This window comes from Rhinatrema bivittatum, chromosome 2, assembly GCF_901001135.1.
Source record: "Rhinatrema bivittatum chromosome 2, aRhiBiv1.1, whole genome shotgun sequence".
Classification (NCBI taxonomy): Eukaryota; Metazoa; Chordata; class Amphibia; order Gymnophiona; family Rhinatrematidae; genus Rhinatrema; species Rhinatrema bivittatum.
Window position 1 is genome coordinate 596,726,835 of NC_042616.1, and position 21,209 is coordinate 596,748,043.

The window sequence follows — 21,209 nt, forward strand, 5'->3', positions numbered from 1 at the left end:
CAAGAATGCCCTTTAAAGGGTCTCTCTTGTTTGGAAGCGAATTGGAGAAGTTAGCCAGCAAATGGGGTGAATCCCCAGGGCCTCGGCTACCGGAGATAGGAGTAAAAGATCTCAGCGTCCCTACCCCAGAAGAACATAAGAACATAAGAAAATGCCATACTGGGTCAGACCAAGGGTCCATCAAGCCCAGCATCCTGTTTCCAACAGTGGCCAATCCAGGCCATAAGAACCTGGCAAGTACCCAAAAACTAAATCTATTCCATGTAACCATTGCTAATGGCAGTGGCTATTCTCTAAGTGAACTTAATAGCAGGTAATGGACTTCTCCTCCAAGAACTTATCCAATCCTTTTTTAAACACAGCTATACTAACTGCACTAACCACATTCTCTGGCAACAAATTCCAGAGTTTAATTGTGCGTTGAGTAAAAAAGAACTTTCTCCGATTAGTTTTAAATGTGCCCCATACTAACTTCATGGAGTGCCCCCATGTCTTTCTACTATCCGAAAGAGTAAATAACCGATTCACATCTACCCGTTCTAGACCTCTCATGATTTTAAACACCTCTATCATATCCCCCCTCAGTCGTCTCTTCTCCAAGCTGAAAAGTCCTAACCTCTTTAGTCTTTCCTCATAGGAGAGTTGTTCCATTCCCCTTATCATTTTGGTAGCCCTTCTCTGTACCTTCTCCATCGCAATTATATCTTTTTTGAGATGCGGCGACCAGAATTGTACACAGTATTCAAGGTGCGGTCTCACCATAGAGCGATACAGAGGCATTATGACATTTTCCGTTTTATTCACCATTCCTTTTCTAATAATTCCCAACATTCTGTTTGCTTTTTTGACTGCCGCAGCACACTGCACCAACGATTTCAATGTGTTATCCACTATGACACCTAGATCTCTTTCTTGGGTTGTAGCACCTAATATGGAACCCAACATTGTGTAATTATAGCATGGGTTATTTTTCCCTATATGCATCACCTTGTACTTATCCACATTAAATTTCATCTGCCATTTGGATGCCCAATTTTCCAGTCTCACAAGGTCTTCCTGCAATTTATCACAATCTGCTTGTGATTTAACTACTCTGAACAATTTTGTGTCATCTGCAAATTTGATTATCTCACTCGTCGTATTTCTTTCCAGATCATTTATAAATATATTGAACAGTAAGGGTCCCAATACAGATCCCTGAGGCACTCCACTGTCCACTCCCACTGAGAAAATTGTCCATTTAATCCTACTCTCTGTTTCCTGTCTTTTAGCCAGTTTGCAATCCACGAAAGGACATCACCACCTATCCCATGACTTTTTACTTTTCCTAGAAGCCTCTCATGAGGAACTTTGTCAAACGCCTTCTGAAAATCCAAGTATACTATATCTACCAGTTCACCTTTATCCACATGTTTATTAACTCCTTCAAAAAAGTGAAGCAGATTTGTGAGGCAAGACTTGCCCTGGGTAAAGCCATGCTGACTTTGTTCCATTAAACCATGTCTTTCTTTATGTTCTGTGATTTTGATGTGTAGAACACTTTCCACTATTTTTCCTGGCACTGAAGTCAGGCTAACCGGTCTGTAGTTTCCCGGATCGCCCCTGGAGCCCTTTTTAAATATTGGGGTTACATTTGCTATCCTCCAGTCTTCAGGTACAATGGATGATTTTAATGATAAGTTACAAATTTTTACTAATAGGTCTGAAATTTCATTTTTTAGTTCCTTCAGAACTCTGGGGTGTATACCATCCGGTCCAGGTGATTTACTACTCTTCAGTTTGTCAATCAGGCCTACCACATCTTCTAGGTTCACCGTGATTTGATTCAGTCCATCTGAATCATTACCCATGAAAACCTTCTCCATTACGGGTACCTCCCCAACATCCTCTTCAGTAAACACCGAAGCAAAGAAATCATTTAATCTTTCCGTCATGGCCTTATCTTCTCTAAGTGCCCCTTTAACCCCTCGATCATCTAACGGTCCAACCAAGGGCAGAGGCTCACAGCGCTTTAGACCCTACAGGAATTCACAGTTCCACGCACCTTGCCCTTCCGGAAGGTCCCAACCCTTTCAGAACTGACAGACCAAGAGAAGAGCAGGCCGGGGGGCAGGCTCCAGCCGTGCTCCACAATGAGAATGGGCCGACCCATCCACAGGAAGAGGAGATAGGGGGTCGACTTGCCCTCTTCTACCAAAGATGGGTCGAGATAACGTCGGACAAATGGGTACTAAACATCATTCGAAGGTTACTCTCTGGAGTTCCGCAGCATCCCTGCAGACAAATTTATGATGTCACCCTGCCACTCCCACACCAAGAGACTGGCAGTGGAAACCACTCTAACAAGACTACTCAGTCTGAAGGCAATAACTCCGGTTCCCACATCCCAACAAAGTATGGGGCGCTATTCCATCTATTTTATCTTTCCCAAGAAAGAAGGATCACTCCGACCCATCTTGGATCTCAAGAACGTCAACTGGCATCTGTGGATACTACACTTCCGCATGGAAACTCTTCGATCCGTCATAATGGCAGTACAACCAGGAGAGTTTCTAACCTCCTTGGACCTCTCCGAAGCCTACCTTCACATTCCAGTCCATCAGGGCCACCAGCGTTTTCTACTCTTTGTGATACTGAGTCACCATTACCAGTTCTGAGCGCTACCTTTCGCCCTAGCAACCGCCCCCAGAACATTCTCCAAAATTATGGTGATCATAGCAGTGACACTGAGGAAGGAAGGGATTTTGGTTCACCCTTACCTGGACGACTGGCTGATCAGGGCAATGTCTTCGGAAGAGAGCCAGCAGGTGACCAGCAGAGTCAAGAACCTACTGCAGGAACTCGGGTCGTGAACACGGGCAAGAGCAGTCTGCAGCCCTCTCAATCTCTAGAGTACCTGGGGGCCCGTTTCGGCACCAAACAGAACAAAGTCTTCCTCCCTCCCCTGAGGAGAAGGAAACTGATGGAACAATTACGATGACTGATGACCAATGCACGTCCCAAGGTATGTGACTATCTTCAAGTCCTCGGCCTCATGGCATCAACCCTGGAGGTCGTCCTGTGGGCAAGGGCCCATATGCAAGCGCTCCTTACTGTCACGATGGAATCCACTGTCCCAGAACTACTCTATTCGCCTCCAACTACCAGCAGAGGTACGTTCTCAGCTTCAGTGGTGGCTACAGGAAGACCACCTAAGCAGAGGAGTAAGCCTATCCCCACCAAACTGGACCTTGCTCACCATGGCTGCGAGCCTGCAAGGATGGGGATCCCACTCTCAGGAACTGATAGCCCAGGGACAATGGAACAAGGAAGAGGTGGAATGGAACATAAACCACCTGGAAACTCGAGCAGTCAGACTAGCGTGCCTGCGATTCAGCCACAGACTCAGAGGCAAAGCGATTCGAGTAATGTCGGATAACGATACAATGGTAGCTTACATCAACCGCCAGGGAGGAACCAGGAGCCAGCAGGTGCCTCTGGAGATAGACCCTCTCATGGCCTGGGCGGAGATAAACCCACAAGGGATCTTGGCCTCCCATATCGCAGTAAAAGACAATGTCTCAGCAGACTTCCTCAGCAGAGAGAGCCTGGACCCAGGAGAATGGACGCTGTCAACCACAGCCTTCCAACTGATAGTAAATTGCTGGGGCCTCCCAGCCATGGATCTACTGGCCTCCCGTCTCAGTGCCCAAGTCCCCAGGTTCTTCAGCTGCAGACAAGAATCACACTCCCAAGGGATAGACGCCCTCGTCCAGACTTGGCCAGAGGAAGACTTACTGGTTGCCTTCCCCCCCATGGCTGCTACTGGGCAAGGTCATCCGCAAGATAGAACATCACAGAGGATTAGCTCTATTAGTGGCCCCAGATTGGCCAAGACTACCATGGTACGCCGATATGCAAAGACTCCTTGCGGGGAACCCTCTGTGCCTACCTCCACACAGGGACCTTCTCCATCAGGGCCCGATTTGCCACGAAGATCCATCTCGATTCTCTCTTATGGTCTGGCCCTTTAGAGGACTCGCCTGAAGAAGTGCGGTTACTCAAAGGCTGTGATTGACACCCTGCTCCGAGCGCGCAAGTTCTCCACATCCCTGTCATACATACGGATCTGGAGAGTATTCGAAGCCTGGTGCGAGGGCCACAGGATATTCCCGCGGACAGTTAAGATTCCCATGATTCTGGAGTTCCTACAGGATGGTATGAAGAAGGGGTTGTCACTCAACTCCCTCAAGGTCCAAGTAGCTGCACTCTCCTGCTTCAGAGCCGAAGTGGACGGTATCCGGCTATCAGCCCACCCGGATTTGTCCCGCTTCCTGAAAGGGGTTAAACAACTCCAGCCACCCCTAAAGTGCTTCTGTAGAATCTCAATCTAGTTTTAGACTTCCTAGCTGGGGCTTCCTTCAGACCAACACGTGGTCTGTCACTACACCTCTTAACATTGAAGACTGTATTCCTCATGGCAATATGTTCAGCTTGTCGCATCTCCGAACTACAGGCACTATCCTGTCTGAAACCGTTCCTTAGGTTCACGCCGGAAACCATACAGCTGCGCACCGTCCCCTCCTTCCTACCAAAAGTGGTTTCAGAGTTTCACTTGAACCAAACCATTTCACTACTATCTCCGGATGAACATATAAGGACTCGGAAGACTCATGCCTTTTTCGCCATCTAAATGTCAGAAGACTCCTAGTTCGGTACCTGGAAAGATCGGAACCGGTGCGGCAAACGGATCACTTGTTCATTTTTCACAGCGGGAAGAAATGAAGGAGAAGCAGCCTCGCAGGTGACCATAGCCCTCTGGACCAAGAAATTAATCAAGACAGCCTACTTAGAGGCAAGAAAGTCCTCACCACTACAGGTTAAGGCTCATTCTATGAGGGCACAGGCAGTTTCTTGGGCAGAAACGAAGTTGCTGTCGCCCGCCGAGATCACCGAGATCTGTCGGCCGGCAACGTGGTCCTCCATACACATCTTCTCCAGGTTCTACCGCCTGGATGTTCAAGCCCGAGAAGACACAGCCTTCACAAGGGCAGTACTAAGTGGGCCATGGGCAGCCTCCCGCCCTGTCCGGGAGTAGCTTTTGTACATCCCACTGGTCCTGAGTCCATCTGGCTACACGCTAGGAATGGAGAAATTACTTACCTGATAATTTCATTTTTCTTAGTGTAAACAGATGGACTCAGCATCCTGCCCACGGCTGCCCCCGAAAAGGAGACCCTCTGTTAGTGAACCTCGAGACTAAGCAAATACGGGTAAGCCGTGGCCTACCCCTAGTTCAAGACACCCACAGTTTGTCCGGTGTCAGCGTTAATTGGTTGAGTGCACTGGCGGTCTCCAGTTTGGAAATTAGTTGAACTAGTTCAGTCAAGTTTTAATCAAGTTGAATCAATTTATTTAAGCAAAGATATATCCACAATGGCTTTTCAAAGAGAATACTGAAGAGCTGAGGTTACTACAGGGGTTTAGCTAGAGTGACGTCAGTTTTGAAATCTGACTCTGTCTCCCATCTGCTAGCAGAAGAGCACAATACCCACTCGTCTGAGTCCATCTGTTTACACTAAGGAAAACGAAATTATCAGTTAAGTAATTTCTCCAGTGCTCCATTGCTTTTCTTTGTTAAATGGAATTCCTGGTGTTCCCTTTTGTTTTTTGTTGAGGATAACCCTTGACTAGAGTCCCACTCATTTGACTGGTGAACCTGTTAGTTTTCAGAGGAAGCAATTGCAAAAGTTCTGGTACCATTGACTGATAGGGTTAGATTTCCTGTGGAGCTGTGTAACTGAGTGTTTTTATTTGGACAGGAATTTCACCCCCAAACTGTACTATTTCCTTGAGTTTTGCACCCCAAATGCATTGAACCTGCATTTTATAGCATTAAGACTTAGCTGCTAGACTCTAGGGCAGGGGTAGGCAACTCCAGTCCTCAAGGTGCCACAAACTGGTTTGGTTTTCAAGATACCCACACTGAATATGCATGAGATGTATTTGTCTTTTAAAAAAAAAAAAAAAAGCACAACTGAAATAGATATTTGGGAGGGCTGTTAGTCTGCTTTACCTGTTTCAGCCATTAGTTCAAAAGCAGCACCTTCCTCTTCAGCCTGGGTTTGTAAGGAAGGGGCAGTAATTGGATTAAGTTGCCAGAGCCTCACGTGCATTGGGAACTGAATTCACTTTGGAGCTGGGATCTCAAACGAACCAGAACCTTTCCTGCTAAAGTTAAGTCCATTTTGGTTGTTATCTGTTGTTATCTGTGCTTAGAAGTAGGGCATTATATCTGCCAAAACTTGTGCACTGTCTTTAAAAAAAAAAAAAAAAAAAAAGCACAACTGAAATAGATATTTGGGAGGGCTGTTAGTCTGCTTTACCTGTTTCAGCCATTAGTTCAAAAGCAGCCCCTTCCTCTTCAGCCTGGGTTTGTAAGGCGGGGCAGTAATTGGATTAAGTTGCCAGAGCCTCACGTGCATTGGGAACTGAATTCACTTTGGAGCTGGGATCTCAAACGAACCAGAACCTTTCCTGCTAAAGTTAAGTCCATTTTGGTTGTTATCTGTTGTTATCTGTGCTTAGAAGTAGGGCATTATATCTGCCAAAACTTGTGCACTGTCTTTAAAAAAAAAAAAAAAAAAGCACAACTGAAATAGATATTTGGGAGGGCTGTTAGTCTGCTTTACCTGTTTCAGCCATTAGTTCAAAAGCAGCCCCTTCCTCTTCAGCCTGGGTTTGTAAGGCGGGGCAGTAATTGGATTAAGTTGCCAGAGCCTCACGTGCATTGGGAACTGAATTCACTTTGGAGCTGGGATCTCAAACGAACCAGAACCTTTCCTGCTAAAGTTAAGTCCATTTTGGTTGTTATCTGTTGTTATCTGTGCTTAGAAGTAGGGCATTATATCTGCCAAAACTTGTGCACTGTCTTTTAAAAAAAAAAAAAAAAAAAAAGCACAACTGAAATAGATATTTGGGAGGGCTGTTAGTCTGCTTTACCTGTTAACACCCTCCCACCCTACCCACCCACCCCTAGGTTTGTGTTTCTTATATAACCTGCCTAGATTCATAAATGGCAACAAGGTAAATTAGTATTTCCATAATTGCTATTCATCAAATGTCAAAACTTACCAAAATGAGGATTATCCAATGTAAATGCTGTGGAGCCTTTATTCTGAGGGAAAGCATCTGGAAACTTAGAGCTTGCCCAATTTGTGCACAACTATCTTCCTTGAAAAAGGAGCTGAATGAGGTTAAAGCTCAATTAGCTTCAATTACAAGAATTACACCCACATTGCATTACTCAGAAAATAATTCCCCAACATCACAGAGAAACCAGAAGTCAAGAAAAAGAGATTCATTAGGCTCAGGTAGGACCCACAGTCAACCATTCTTGACAGATGGACAGCCAACAGGTACACCCTCCCACTCAAACAGGTCATTAAGAAATTATTTAAAATCCAGGAATACAGTGGGCTCTGGTAGAATTAGACCTGTAATGAGGAGACACACAATGTACCAAATGCAAAAAGAACAAAAAGCCTTCTCTATATTAGAAACTGAAGAAGTTCTTGAGAAAAACATTGAAGTGTTACCAGAAAAGAGAAAACAAACACAATGCATGCAGAATTTCAAGATCCATAACCAAAAGAAAAATCTAATTGAGATGGATAACTCTGTCAACAGTGGCACAACTGCAAAAGGAAAGAGTGAAGTGAATAACAAATCTCAAATAAAATCTCATAAGGAGTCCAGGAAAAGCAATAACCTTAAAGAGAGTACCTGGAAGGCTATGACCACAAATGCTCATAGTTTGGGAAATAAAATCCCAGATCTGCAGGCCCTAATGGCTGAGGCAGAATTGGACATTGTTGCTATCACAGAGACATGGTTCACAGAATCTCATGATTGGGATACAACAATACCAGGCTATAACTTGTTAAGGAAGGACAGAGAGGATAGAAAAGGGGGAGGTGTGGCTCTTTATATCAGAAACAACATCCAAGCATCTGAGCTGCAAGGAAGTTGGGGCAAGGAAGAAGCAATATGGGTCGACCTAAAAAAAGATGACGGAGCATCCATTTATATTGGAGTGGTTTACAGGCCTCCAAACCAAAAGGAAGAGCTGGACAGAGATCTGGTTGAAGACATCCATAAGATAGGTAAGAAGGGAGAAGTGGTGATCGTGGGTGACTTTAATATGCCAGATGTAGACTGGAAAATCCCATCTGCAGAAACTAAAAATAGTAGAGCGATAGTGGATGCCATGCAAGTATCTTTGTTCAAACAAATGGTGTTGGAACCCACGAGAGAAGGAACTATACTCGACTTAGTGCTCACTAATGGAGATAATGTCTCCGATGTCCAGGTGGGCACCCACCTCAGCACCAGTGATCATCAAACGGTATGGTTTAATATCACTAAAAGAATAGGGAAAAGAACCACAAAGACCCGAGTTTTACAGTTCAAAAACACGGACTTTGAGGAAATGGGTAAGTACCTGGAGGAAGAACTAAAAGGATGGGAGAACGAGAGAGATGTGGAGCAGCAGTGGACCAATCTAAAACGAGCAATCACCAAGGCAACTACTCTATATGTTAGAAATGTAAAGAAAAGCAAAAGAAAATTGAAACCTATCTGGTTCTCAAAGGAGGTGGCTGACAAAATTAAAGCTAAAAGAACAGCATTCAAGAAATATAAAAGATCCCAAAGGGAGGAACACAAAGAAGAATATTTGATTCAACTGAGGGAGACAAAGAAATTAATCAAGTTGGCAAAAAGTCAAGCGGAAGAGAGGATTGCCAAGGAGATAAAAAATGGTAACAAAACATTTTTCAGATATATCAGCGAAAAGAGAAAGGTCCAAAGTGGTATAGTGAAATTGAAAGGTGATAATGATCAATGTGTGGAGAGAGACGAAGAAATGGCAGAAATATTAAACGAATACTTCAGCTCTGTGTTCACTAAAGAAGACCCTGGAGAAGGACCATCTCTACACAACAAGAAACTGGAAGGAAATGGAATAGATGAAAATCCTTTTACAGTAGAAAATGTGTGGGAAGAGCTAAAGAACCTGAAAGTGGACAAAGCCATGGGGCCTGATGGGATTCATCCAAGGATATTGAGGGAGCTCAGAGATGTTCTGGCGGGTCCGCTGTGTGACCTGTTCAATAGATCCCTTGAAACGGGAGTGGTGCCGAGTGATTGGAGAAGAGCGGTGGTGGTCCCGCTTCACAAGAGTGGGAACAGGGAGGAGGCTGGCAACTACAGACCGGTTAGCCTCACTTCGGTGGTGGGAAAAGTAATGGAGTCACTGCTGAAAGAGAGAATAGTGAACTATCTACAGTCTGGAGAATTGATGGACCAGAGGCAACATGGATTCACCAGGGGAAGATCCTGTCAAACAAATCTGATTGACTTTTTTGACTGGGTAACCAAGGAATTGGATCGAGGAAGAGCACTCGATATCATATACTTAGATTTCAGCAAAGCTTTTGATACGGTTCCGCACAGGAGACTGGTCAATAAAACGAGAAGCTTGGGAGTGAGTGCCGAGGTGGTGACCTGGATTGCAAATTGGTTGACGGACAGAAGACAATGTGTGATGGTAAATGGAACCTTCTCTGAAGAGAGAGCGGTTTTAAGTGGTGTACCGCAAGGATCGGTGTTGGGACCGGTCCTGTTCAATATCTTTGTGAGCGACATTGCGGACGGGATAGAAGGTAAGGTTTGTCTTTTTGCGGATGACACTAAGATCTGCAACAGAGTGGACACGCCGGAAGGAGTGGAGAGAATGAGACGGGATCTAAGGAAACTGGAAGAGTGGTCGAAGATATGGCAGCTGAGATTCAATGCCAAGAAGTGCAAAGTCATGCATATGGGGAGTGGAAATCCGAATGAACTGTATTCGATGGGGGGGGAAAGGCTGATGTGCACGGAGCAGGAGAGGGACCTTGGGGTGATAGTGTCTAATGATATGAAGTCTGCGAAACAATGCGACAAGGCGATAGCAAAAGCCAGAAGAATGCTGGGCTGCATAGAGAGAGGAATATCGAGTAAGAAAAGGGAAGTGATTATTCCCTTGTACAGGTCCTTGGTGAGGCCTCACCTGGAGTACTGTGTTCAGTTCTGGAGACCGTATCTACAAAAAGACAAAGACAAGATGGAAGCGGTACAGAGAAGGGCGACCAGGAAGGTGGAGGATCTTCATCGGATGACGTACGAGGAGAGATTGAAGAATCTAAATATGTACACCCTGGAGGAAAGGAGGAGCAGAGGAGATATGATACAGACTTTCAGATACTTGAAAGGTTTTAATGATCCAAAGGCAACAACAAACCTTTACCATAAGAAAAAAATCAGCAGAACCAGGGGTCACGATTTGAAGCTCCAGGGAGGAAGATTCAGAACCAATGTCAGGAAGTATTTCTTCACGGAGAGGGTGGTGGATGCCTGGAATGCCCTTCCGGAGGAAGTGGTGAAGACCAGAACTGTGAAGGACTTCAAAGGGGCGTGGGATAAACACTGTGGATCCATAAAGTCAAGAGGCCGCCAATGAAGAGTGGGTGACTCGCCAGAATGATGGCTACTGCCTGGACACAATACCCTTATTCAATAAACATACACATGGTTACTGTGACTCCAACATCACTCTAAGCTTCAACAGCAAGAGGAAATGTGGAAAAAAGGATTTGCACTCACAAAGCCGGGAGTAGCTGGCTTGTTTCGGCGGTTACTACCCCAAACCAAATGTGCCTGATACTTCACTTTCGATGCACATCCAGCATAGCTCTCTGCTCCAACGGCAGGGGAGAAGAAAAACTGATACTTCATGCATACCCAGCATAGCTTCAACGGCAGGGGAGAAGAAAAAAGGATTCACACTCACAAAGCGGGGAGTAGCTGGCTTGTTACGGCGGTTACTACCCCAAACCAAATGTGCCTGATACTTCACTTTAGATGCATATCCAGCATAGCTCTCTGCTTCAACGGCAGGGGAGAAGAAAAACAACCAATAAGGGCTGTATAACATAGTCTGGGTTAAAACAAATAAGCATGGGTGTAGCTTGCTTATTGCGGCGGTTACTACCCCTACTACCCCCTAACTAATCAAGCTAGATATTTCACTTGGATGCAGCTTCATCACTGCTCTCTACATTAATGGTGGGGGAGGAAGGGAAATAGAACCAAGAGCTAAAAGAAACAGATAAGTATGAGAGAAAAAATGTGTGAAGCTTGCTGGGCAGACTGGATGGGCCGTTTGGTCTTCTTCTGCCGTCATTTCTATGTTTCTATGTTTCTATGTAGGCAGTGCATGCAGATATTTTATGCATATTCATTATGGATATTTTGAAAACTAGAACTGTTGGCTGCATTCAAGGACCACTGAAGACCATTCCTCATGCTTCACTAAATCCCTCCATGTTTTACACACCTTTCAGAGTATCTACAGTGTTGCAGATTTTGGTATTATCTGCAAAAAGTTAAACCTGGAGTTGATGCTTAGCTAGGTAAGGGACTGAAGAGGCTCACACGATGGTGGCAGTGCGGGAGCTCCAGTGTCTGCTCAGACTTTTTAGGCTTTCTGGGCTCTGAGAGTGCCCCCTCTGGATCGGTCAGTGGGGGCTAAAAGGAGTCCAACATGGGTATTTATTAGAGATGTGAATCGTGTTCTCGATCGTCTTAACGATCGATTTCGGCTAGGAGGGGGAGGGAATCATATTGTTGCCGTTTGGGTGTGTAAAGTATCGTGAAAATCGTAAAAATCGTGAGCCGGCACACTAAATCCCCCACCCTCCCGAACCCCCCCCCAAATGCTTTAAATTACCCTGGGGTCCAGCGGCGGTCCGTAGCTAAATCGGGGGAAGGGGGGGAGGGCAGGAAAACCGGCACACTAAAACCCCCTAAAACCCACCCCCGACCCTTTAAATTAAATTCCCCCCCCCCCCCCCAAATACCTTAAATTACCCTGGGGTAGAGCGGCGGTCCGAAACGGCCTCCTGCTATTGAATCGCGTCGTCTTCAGCTGGCGCCATTTTGCAAAATGGCCGCCGCAAAATGGCGGCGGCCATAGACCAACACGATTCGACTGCTGGAGGTCGTTCCGGACCCCCGCTGGACTTTTGGCAAGTCTTGTGGGGGTCAGGAGGCCCCCCCAAGCTTGCCAAAAGTTCCTGGGAGTCCAGCGGAGGTCCGTGAGCGATTTCCTGCCGCGAATCGTTTTCCGTACGGATAATGGCGCCGGCCATACGCGTATGGCCGGCGCCATTTTCCGTATGGAAAATGACGCCGGCAGGAGATCGACTGCAGGAGGTCGTTCAGCGAGGGTTCCTGACCCCCGCTGAACGACCTCCTGCAGTCGATCTGCCGGCGCCATACGGAAAACGATTCGCGGCAGGAAATCGCTCACGGACCCCCGCTGGACTCCCAGGAACTTTTGGCCAGCTTGGGGGGGCCTCCTGACCCCCACAAGACTTGCCAAAAGTCCAGCGGGGGTCCGGAACGACCTCCAGCAGTCGAATCGTGTTGGTCTATGGCCGCCGCCATTTTGCGGCGGCCATTTTGCAAAATGGCGCCGGCTGAAGACGATGCGATTCAATAGCAGGAGGCCGTTTCGGACCGCCGCTCTACCCCAGGGTAATTTAAGGCATTTGGGGGGGTTCGGGAGGGTGGGGGATTTAATTTAAAGGGTCGGGGGTGGGTTTTAGGGGGTTTTAGTGTGCCGGTTTTCCTGCCCTCCCCCTTCCCCCGATTTAGCTACGGACCGCCGCTGGACCCCAGGGTAATTTAAGGCATTTGGGGGGGGGTGGGGGATTTAATTTAAAGGGTCGGGGGTGGGTTTTAGGGGGTTTTAATGTGCCGGTTTTCCTGCCCTCCCCCTTCCCCTGATTTACGATTTTTTGACGATAAATCGGGGGAATTGGTATTGTATTGTGGCCCTAACGGTTTTTGACGATTTAAAATATATCTGACGATATTTTAAATCGTCAAAAAACGATTCACATCCCTAGTATTTATGGATTCACATAGCATTCCAGAATATAAGACAAGATGGCAGAGAGAGAACATATGGCCCATCCAGTCTGCCCTTATGTATCTCCTGTTCTGCTTTATAGTCCCTTCTCCCTCAGAGATCCTCTGTTTTGTCCAGTGTTGTTTCAGATTCCTATACTATCCTTGCATCCACCACTTCTTTAGAGTGTCTGTTCTAGATGTCCACCACCCTTTTTATAGAAACATATTTCCTGAGATTACTCCTGAATCTACCCCCCTTTCACCCCTTCCCATGACCCCTTGTTCAAAAGTGTCTTTTCCATTGAAGGAGGCACACATCCTGTGTATTTATTCTTTGAAGGTATATAAATGTTTCTCTCATATCTCCCTTTTCGCTTCTTTACATCAAGGTATACAGTGCCTTGCAAAATTTTCACATTCTGTGTCTAAAAAATATAAATAAAAATACATTAGGTTTTCACTGGTCTGCACAACATACTCTATGCTTTTATCATGAAATTATAGAAAAAGTTTTAAAAAATTATTAAAAATGAAAAAAAAAGTCTTGACTGCATACATCTTCACATCCCTTGACTCTTGGTAGAAGCCCCTTTTGCATTATAACAGCCATGAATCATTTAGGGAAGAGGTGCTCAAACTGGTCCTTGGGGGCTCCAGCCAGTTGGGTTTTCAGGATATCTCTAATGGATATATATGAAATTTGTTTGCATGCACTACCTTCTGTATGCATCATGCATGATCATTAGGAATATCCTGAAAACCTGATTGGCTGGGGGGGAAGGACCGGTTTCAGCACTCCTGGTTTACGGTAAGTGCCCACCAACTTGCACAATAGGATGGTGCAGTTTTTGCCCGTTCTTGGCAGAAGAGCTCAAGCTCTTTCAAGTTGGCTGGGGATCCTTGATAGACTGCAGTTTTCAAGTCTTGCCACACATTTTCTATTGAAGTCAGGTCTGTGTTTTGACTGGGCTACTTAAGGACATTCACTTTCTTCTTGCTGAGCCATTCTATTGTTTTTGCTTTGTGCTTAAGATCATTGTCTGGCTGAAAGGTGAATCTCTCCCCCCAGTCCCATTTCTGTGGCAGACTGGAACAGATTTTCCTCCAAGATCTGCATGTACTTTGTTTCACCATGTCTTCCTCGATCTTCACAAGCCTTCCTCTCTCTTCTGCTGAAAAGCTGCCCCACAACATAATGCTGCTACGGACCATGCTTTACTAAAGGGATGGGGTTGCCAGGGTGATGTGCTGAGTTTGTTTTATGCCAGACATATTGCTCAACATTGAGATCAAAAAGTTCCACTTTGGTCTCATCAGACCACAAAACTTGTCTTCCACATGCATGCAGTGTCCCCTTTGCAAACACTATGTGGCATGTCATGTGGTTTATTCACAGCCGTGGCTTCCTTATTGCCATCCTCCCATACAGGCCATGTTTGAGTAATCTTGGACAGTCAACATTTTCCTCAGTCTCAGCCAAACACCACTCTAGTTCTTAGTACTGCCAGTGACCGTCTGCAACATTTACTCCTGGGGGAATTCTGCGGAACGCAGAATTTGCACAGAATTCCCCATCTGCGCAGAAAATAGCAGCGGAGACCCCGGCATGCCACGAATGAAGGCCTGGCGCGCCGTTCGCAGCGAAAAGGGAAGGCCCCGTGTGCCGGGCTCCGGCGAAGATGAAGGCCTGGCGCGCTGTTCACAGCACACGAGGCATTCCCTTTTCGCCGCGAACAGCGCGCCAGGCCTTCATCTTTGCCACGAACGGAGCGCGTCCCACGGCATACCAGTGTGAGAGAGAATGTGTGTCAGAGAGGGGAGGGTGACAGAGAGCATGGTTGGTAAGGGGGGGGTAGGGAGGGTGAGAGAGAGAGAGAGCATGGGAGGTAGAGGGTGGGTGTGGGCTTCAGAGAGAGGGAGCCTATATGAGGGGAGGGGGAAGCCGGTGAGAGAGAATGTGTGTGTGTGAGAGAGGAGAGGGGGTGTGGGGGAGGGGGAGAGACAGCTTGGTTGGTAAGAGGGGGAGTGGGGGATGCTTGAGTGTGGGTTTCAGAGAGGAAGCCTATATGAGGAGTTTGTGAAGGAGTGTATGAAAGATTGGGAGCTCGTGAGGGTGCTAGCCTGGGTGAAGGGATTGTGTATGTGTGAGACAGAGCCTGTGTGAAAGGCTGCGGGAGAGAGAGACATAGGTAGCCTGTGTGAGGATGTATATGTGAAAGAGAAAGGGAGCATGTATGGGTGTGAATGCAAGAGAGAGGTCCCTGTATGAGGGGATGTGTGTGTGCGAGAGAGTGAGGGAGCCTGTATGAGGGGGTGTGTATGTGGAAGGGACACTCTTACAGTGAGTTTCTAGGGAAATTCTGCTCAAAATATTTAAAATTCTGCAGCTTTAAGTAATAACTTTTTTCTGTAATAATTTAAAATGTAATTACTTAGACTGTCATGTAAATTGTATTATTTTGACCAATATAAAGTTTGCAGAATTTTCAGTTTTTGTGTGCAGAATTCCCCCAGGAGTAAACAGTTTTCTTAACTCATGGCTACTGACAAAAGTTTGAAGATTTTTACAAGGCGCTGTAAATGTTTAGATCTGTATGTTCCCATATGCTTTATTATGGAGATCCGTGACCTTTTTAGTAGCTTCTTTCTGGACCTACTATATTCAGTTTATATCCTTTTGAAGCTTCAACTTCTATTTTTTCTCAAATTACTTTGGGGCTAGATCTTCTGTGGTTATAGTGCTTTACATTTTGTAATACCTTAGTAACAAAACACTTATGGACAGCTAATACATGGAGCAAATTAGTGAAGAACATTGCTGATTTGTTTGGAAATTTTTTATATAGTGGCTTGCAAAAGTATTTGATCCCCCCCTTAAGTCAGCAGATTTGTGTGGATTAGAAATGACACTTTTAACACAGATTGTTCCAGACAATATTTTTATTGCAAACCAGTATGCTCTTAAAGTACATTTTCAAAGTCATAATTCATTATTTCTCTGCATTTTTTGTAAAATAAAATTAAAAACTGAAACATGCTGCTTGCATAAATATTCAAACCCTTCAGACTAGTACTTGGTAGAACCACCTTTCTATGGTGCAGTGCTGCAAACTGTCCACTGTGAGCTCTGTGTTCCTATTTGTAAATAAGGAAGAATATTTGATTTACCATTACTGGTGCCTCATAGGGTGCCTTGGGGTTTTTAGGTTTGTGATTTTTAAGCTAATCTATCGATCCATTGGTCAGCCTCTTCTCTTACCTAGGTGAGAATGCGGACGATCAAATATATAATCACTTCTGAAGCAGATATATTGTCGAAATGTGGCCATGTCTGATATATTGGATCCATCATTGTGCTAATTTTTTAATTTAATGTGCTGCTCTTGATATTAAATTTGTAATATTTTACCACACATCTTTAAATATTTATCTTATTTTTCTATTTTTTTTTTTGTGTACCACTTTTGTTTTCATTTTTCACATTTCCAGTTCTCAAAGGATCATGTGCATACTTTCACTTTGAAAATTGCCATAGGTACATAGTCCCTGTACTTTTTGTACAAATATAATTTTAATGAAAAAGTATGTGCTTTGATTTGAAGATGCAGTCTAGCGCAGGTAAAAGCATGAGCATTTTGGAAAAACTCACATAATTTTAGGTGGGTTGAATGGTCAATTTTTAGACAACCATTTTACTTGGGTAAATTGCTTTTGAAAATTGCCCCTCCCAAGTCAAAACAGATTATCTTAAAATTTGAAACAATGTTGAACCTACCAGGAACAGACATTTCACCCTGCTTTACATAACTGGTATATGGGTTGCTTCATGTCATCGTCTTGCCTATAAGTTTGCACATGCTCTGGATTGCTGTTTGCTTTCAGTTGTCTAAAGGCAATTCTTTGCTGGCTGCTAATGAAAAGACAACTTTTCCTCCAGTGTTTGACCAAGCTGGGATGAATTTGTAGTTTGAAGATGATAGAGACTGTGGAGAGGAAACTTTGCCTTGAATTGTAGTAATGCTTGGATTTGAGTGATTTATGTAAAAATTGCAGTACTTCGTCTTTTTTTTTTTTTTTTTCTTTCATGAGTAGAGACTATTGTGGTGGTTGTTTTTCAGGATTCTGAAGGAGATACTCCTCTACATGATGCAATAAGTAAAAAACGTGATGATATACTAGCTGTGCTGTTAGAGGCTGCTGCAGATGTTACTATTACAAATAACAACGGATTCAATGCTCTCCATCATGCTGCACTACGAGGAAACCCCAGGTAATGCTGACTTTTGTTTTAACCTGTTAAGATTGTTGAATGACATTACATTATAAAACTAAGGACCAGCCAAAAATTGCATTGCTCTTTAACTTACCCATCTGCCCTGCAGGTTTTTTTTATAACACATTTGTAGTTAGTTTTTTGTATTTTGATTGTTGAAATGGTCTTTCTAAATCCATGGTGGTTGGAAAATAAGTTATGAAGCTGGGAAATGTATAATGATTGTCTAAAACCAGCTAAAAATCCTTCTTTAAAAGGCTGGCATGTCATTAAATACACTGCATGGCTGTTGTGTGGTAGAGGGTAAAGGGAATGTGTGATACTGCAAGATAGGGCCAGCATGGCTGTGATTGACAGCTAGCTGAGTCATACCACAGTGTTTAGTAATTGAAGATGATTTTAGATCATTGTGCAGCACTTGGTCTACACAATGATCTAAAGGTTAAGGCTTAAATATAGAGCTCACTTTAACATCTACATTTCATTTTAGCTTTATTTCACAATTTTCTTAAAGGTTGCTATCCTGAATTACTTGCTTATTCCAGATTTTTCCTGCTTGCTTTTAAGATCTTAAATGTATATTATATTTATATTCACATGCTGCCTTAATCCAGAAATGACACTGACTCACAATAATATGAAATACAATAAAACATGGAAAAATTTGAGTTTCACAAAGCTGTGGTCTGTAATATAACTAAATATACCTTTCTCTCATACAAAGTTGTATGCAAATGTTTAGGCACCTCTAGTTAAATTGTATGTTTCAATATACCGCTTAAGTGAGCAGAAGCTGACACAACCTCTACTTGTTACAAAGTTAAACATAATACATTTCTACATTTTTATGAAAAATTACAATTTGTTGATTTTTAACAGATTGAGAATAATAAAACAGTAACTATTACATGTGTAGAGGTTTGGACACCCTTCTGTTTGATTCATTACTACAGGTTAAGGCCCAAAAAGTTGACTGATTCATTAGGCCTCATTCAGTTGGATGAAGACAGTTTCATGTTTGAACAAATACTCTGACTCTTCTAACTACTCAAGTTGTGATGGGTTGTCTACTTTCAACAACCATAGGTTCTCTAAGCATCTGTCTGAGCATTTGAAAATGAAAATAATGTAATTCACTCTTACAAAGCAGGACATAGCTATAAAATATTTTTAAACTTCCTGATAATTTTTAAGCTTACAGCTAGCAATTTCAACTGTCAGAATCATTGTTAAGAAATAGAAGTTACAGTATATTATATGGCTATGGCCAAAGTTTTCATTTTTTCACTCCCAAGTACTTTGTTCCAAAAAGTTTCAGGCATTTTACATATGACTTATGTGATGAGATCGTAGAAGAAGATTCCTTCTGACAATTTCCCATGCAAATCATTGTTGTACAAGCAGTGCTGTATTGTGATCTTATGAACAATTTATCCCAGTGTCAGCTAAACTTTTCAGCAATTTGATTATTCTGCTTTATAGATCTGACCAGTTTTTGGGCATTATCATCAGAGATTTTTCTTGGACTTCTAGATCTTGCCTTGTAACTTCCATTTCTTAAGTTTCTGACAGTTAAAATTACTAGCTGGACACTTATAGAGATTTTTTTATAGTCTTCCCCTGCTTTGTAAGTGTGAATTATGGTAACTTAATTTTCAAATGCTCAGATAGCTGCTGCTTAGAGGAGCCCATGGCTAGTGAAAGTAGACAACAACCTGAGAGGTTAGAAGTGTCAGATTTTTTGTATAAAACAGTAGAATTGTCTTCACCTGATTACTTGAAAGCCTAACAAGTCAGTCTTTTTGGCCTTAATTAAAAAAAATAGTAATGAATCAACTGTAAGAGAGTCCTTATTTTTGCATATGTTCACTATTTTATTATTATCAATTTGTTAAAAATAGCAAATAGTAATTTTCATTAAAAATTGCTGAAAAATAGGTTTAATTTTATACCATGTAGAGGCTGTGTCAGTTTCTGTTCACTTAGAGATTCATTGTAACACATAATTCGACCAGGGTGCCTAAACGTTTGCACTACATTGTACAAGCTAATGAATTTCTAAATGTTTGGTTGAAGGATGGAAAACTGCTAATGCTTTAAGTGGCTGTAGTTTGTATGTAAACTCTGTTGTATATTAAAAAAATATCCAGGCCAGTGAGGAGTAAGGACTTTGCAACACTATAGTAATTTTATAAGGCAACATTACCCCATTTCTTGCCGTTGCTGCTGAAAATCTGTGTAATAATCCTAAAAGTGGTACAGGTCATTTGCTACTGCCTGTTTTCTTGTATTGTCACTTGGGTTAATGTGTATACATTCGTTAGTAGTTTAACTTTATTTTATTTTTTTTTAAATGTTAGTGTTGTCAGTTGCCCAACATTAGAATTACGTTCCAGGCTACAAGGTTTGGAATATTACACTGTTAAGATGCGGCAGTCTAATCTAACTTGTAAAGCTTTTTAAAAAAAAAAAAATAACTTTTTGAAAATTGAATTTTCTGGTGGGGTGGGGGAAGAGTGGCTTGCTCTTTCATTTAAACTCAAGCTTCATTTTATATTTCTGGCTATCAATACTTCATCTACTTTTTAAAAAATTAGAATGTGATAGCTATCCTTTTGTATGAAGACCGATACATTTAAAATTTTGTCTTTATCAGTTTTCTTGTAAGGCTTAATTGTTGAGTAAACTACTGTACTTTTTTTTTTTTTTTGCAAGCTTTACTACACATTTCCAGCAGGATTATGAACTTACACTTGTCTTCCTATGTAAGACTGCCAAACTTGTTTTTCCATGACACAGTAATTTTATATTGCATACTGTAACTATTGTCTTTTATTAGTGTGTGATATGCTAGTGTAGGAGAGAACTGATGCAAACTATTTTACCCTACCACTCTTATAGCTGCTTTATGGAACAATAACCCATTCTAGTTTTTCTGCATTTAATTTCTAAAATACTACTACTACTTGTCCATGGCTGCTGCTGAAAGCACTGTTGGAAGAAGTAGCCAGGACTCATTTATTCAACAGATTGCTATTGGGAATAGGAGAAACAAATATCTACTGTCCAATTTCTACTGTGTACCTTTTAAAAACATTCCTGTTGGTCACCAGTGAATATCCAATTCTGTTATAGTTGTCTCTCGGTAATAACTTCACAATAAAAAGACCTGGTATGAAACAATAACCAGTATCTATCATAATGGCATAGTAAATGACAGCAGATAAATGCCACAATAATCCATCCAGTCTGCCCAGGAAGGTCCTTATGGTTATAACTGCCACTCTGTGCAGGTTATCCCCATACCTTCTGTGTAGGGTTGTAACTGCCGCTTCGTGCAGGTTACCCTCGTGCAGAAATGTTACACCAAAAGTTACCACAGGTTACCCAGATTCTTCATTTCCATCCTCTAGCCATTAGTGATTCTCTGTGCTTATTGCTCACCCTTTTGAATTCCGCTACTGTTCTTGTTTTCACCACCTCTTCTAGGAGGGCATTCCGTGCATCCACCACCCTTTCATGATATTGCTCCTGAGTCTACCTCCTTAGAGTTTCATATCATGACCACTAGCTCTACAGCTTCCTTTCTGTTAGAAAAAGTTTTATTCTGTGCATCATTAATACCTTTCAGTATTTTGCTAACATTTAGTATGAAGTTCACAAACATCGAGATTAGAAAAGAAAGAATTTAACCACAAAAACAGAGAAATGTGATGGTAGAAAAAAGACCATATGGCCTATGTTGTCTGCTAATCCTTACAAAACTGCTTAGCTCTACAGTCCCACGCCTTCGGATTTCCCCTGTGCTTGTTCCATGCTTTCTTGAATTCAGATATTTTTTCCTTATTTCCACCACCTCCACTGGGAGGCTGTTCCATACTCCTCCACCCTCTTTATAAAGAAATATTTTCTCAGAATATTATTACTCCCTGTTCACCCT

General features: G+C 43.0%; 1 protein-coding gene across 2 annotated transcripts in view; it reads left to right on the plus strand.

Annotated features, from left to right (window-relative positions):
* The window catches only part of MIB1 (mindbomb E3 ubiquitin protein ligase 1), a 331,151-nt gene that overhangs the window by 184,880 nt on the left and 125,062 nt on the right, over positions 1-21,209 (plus strand). For both annotated transcript variants that reach the window (XM_029591112.1, XM_029591111.1), the window contains exon 12: positions 17,115-17,266. In XM_029591112.1, coding sequence (XP_029446972.1) covers positions 17,115-17,266 — 152 coding nt within the window. The remainder of the gene's footprint in view (positions 1-17,114; positions 17,267-21,209) is intronic.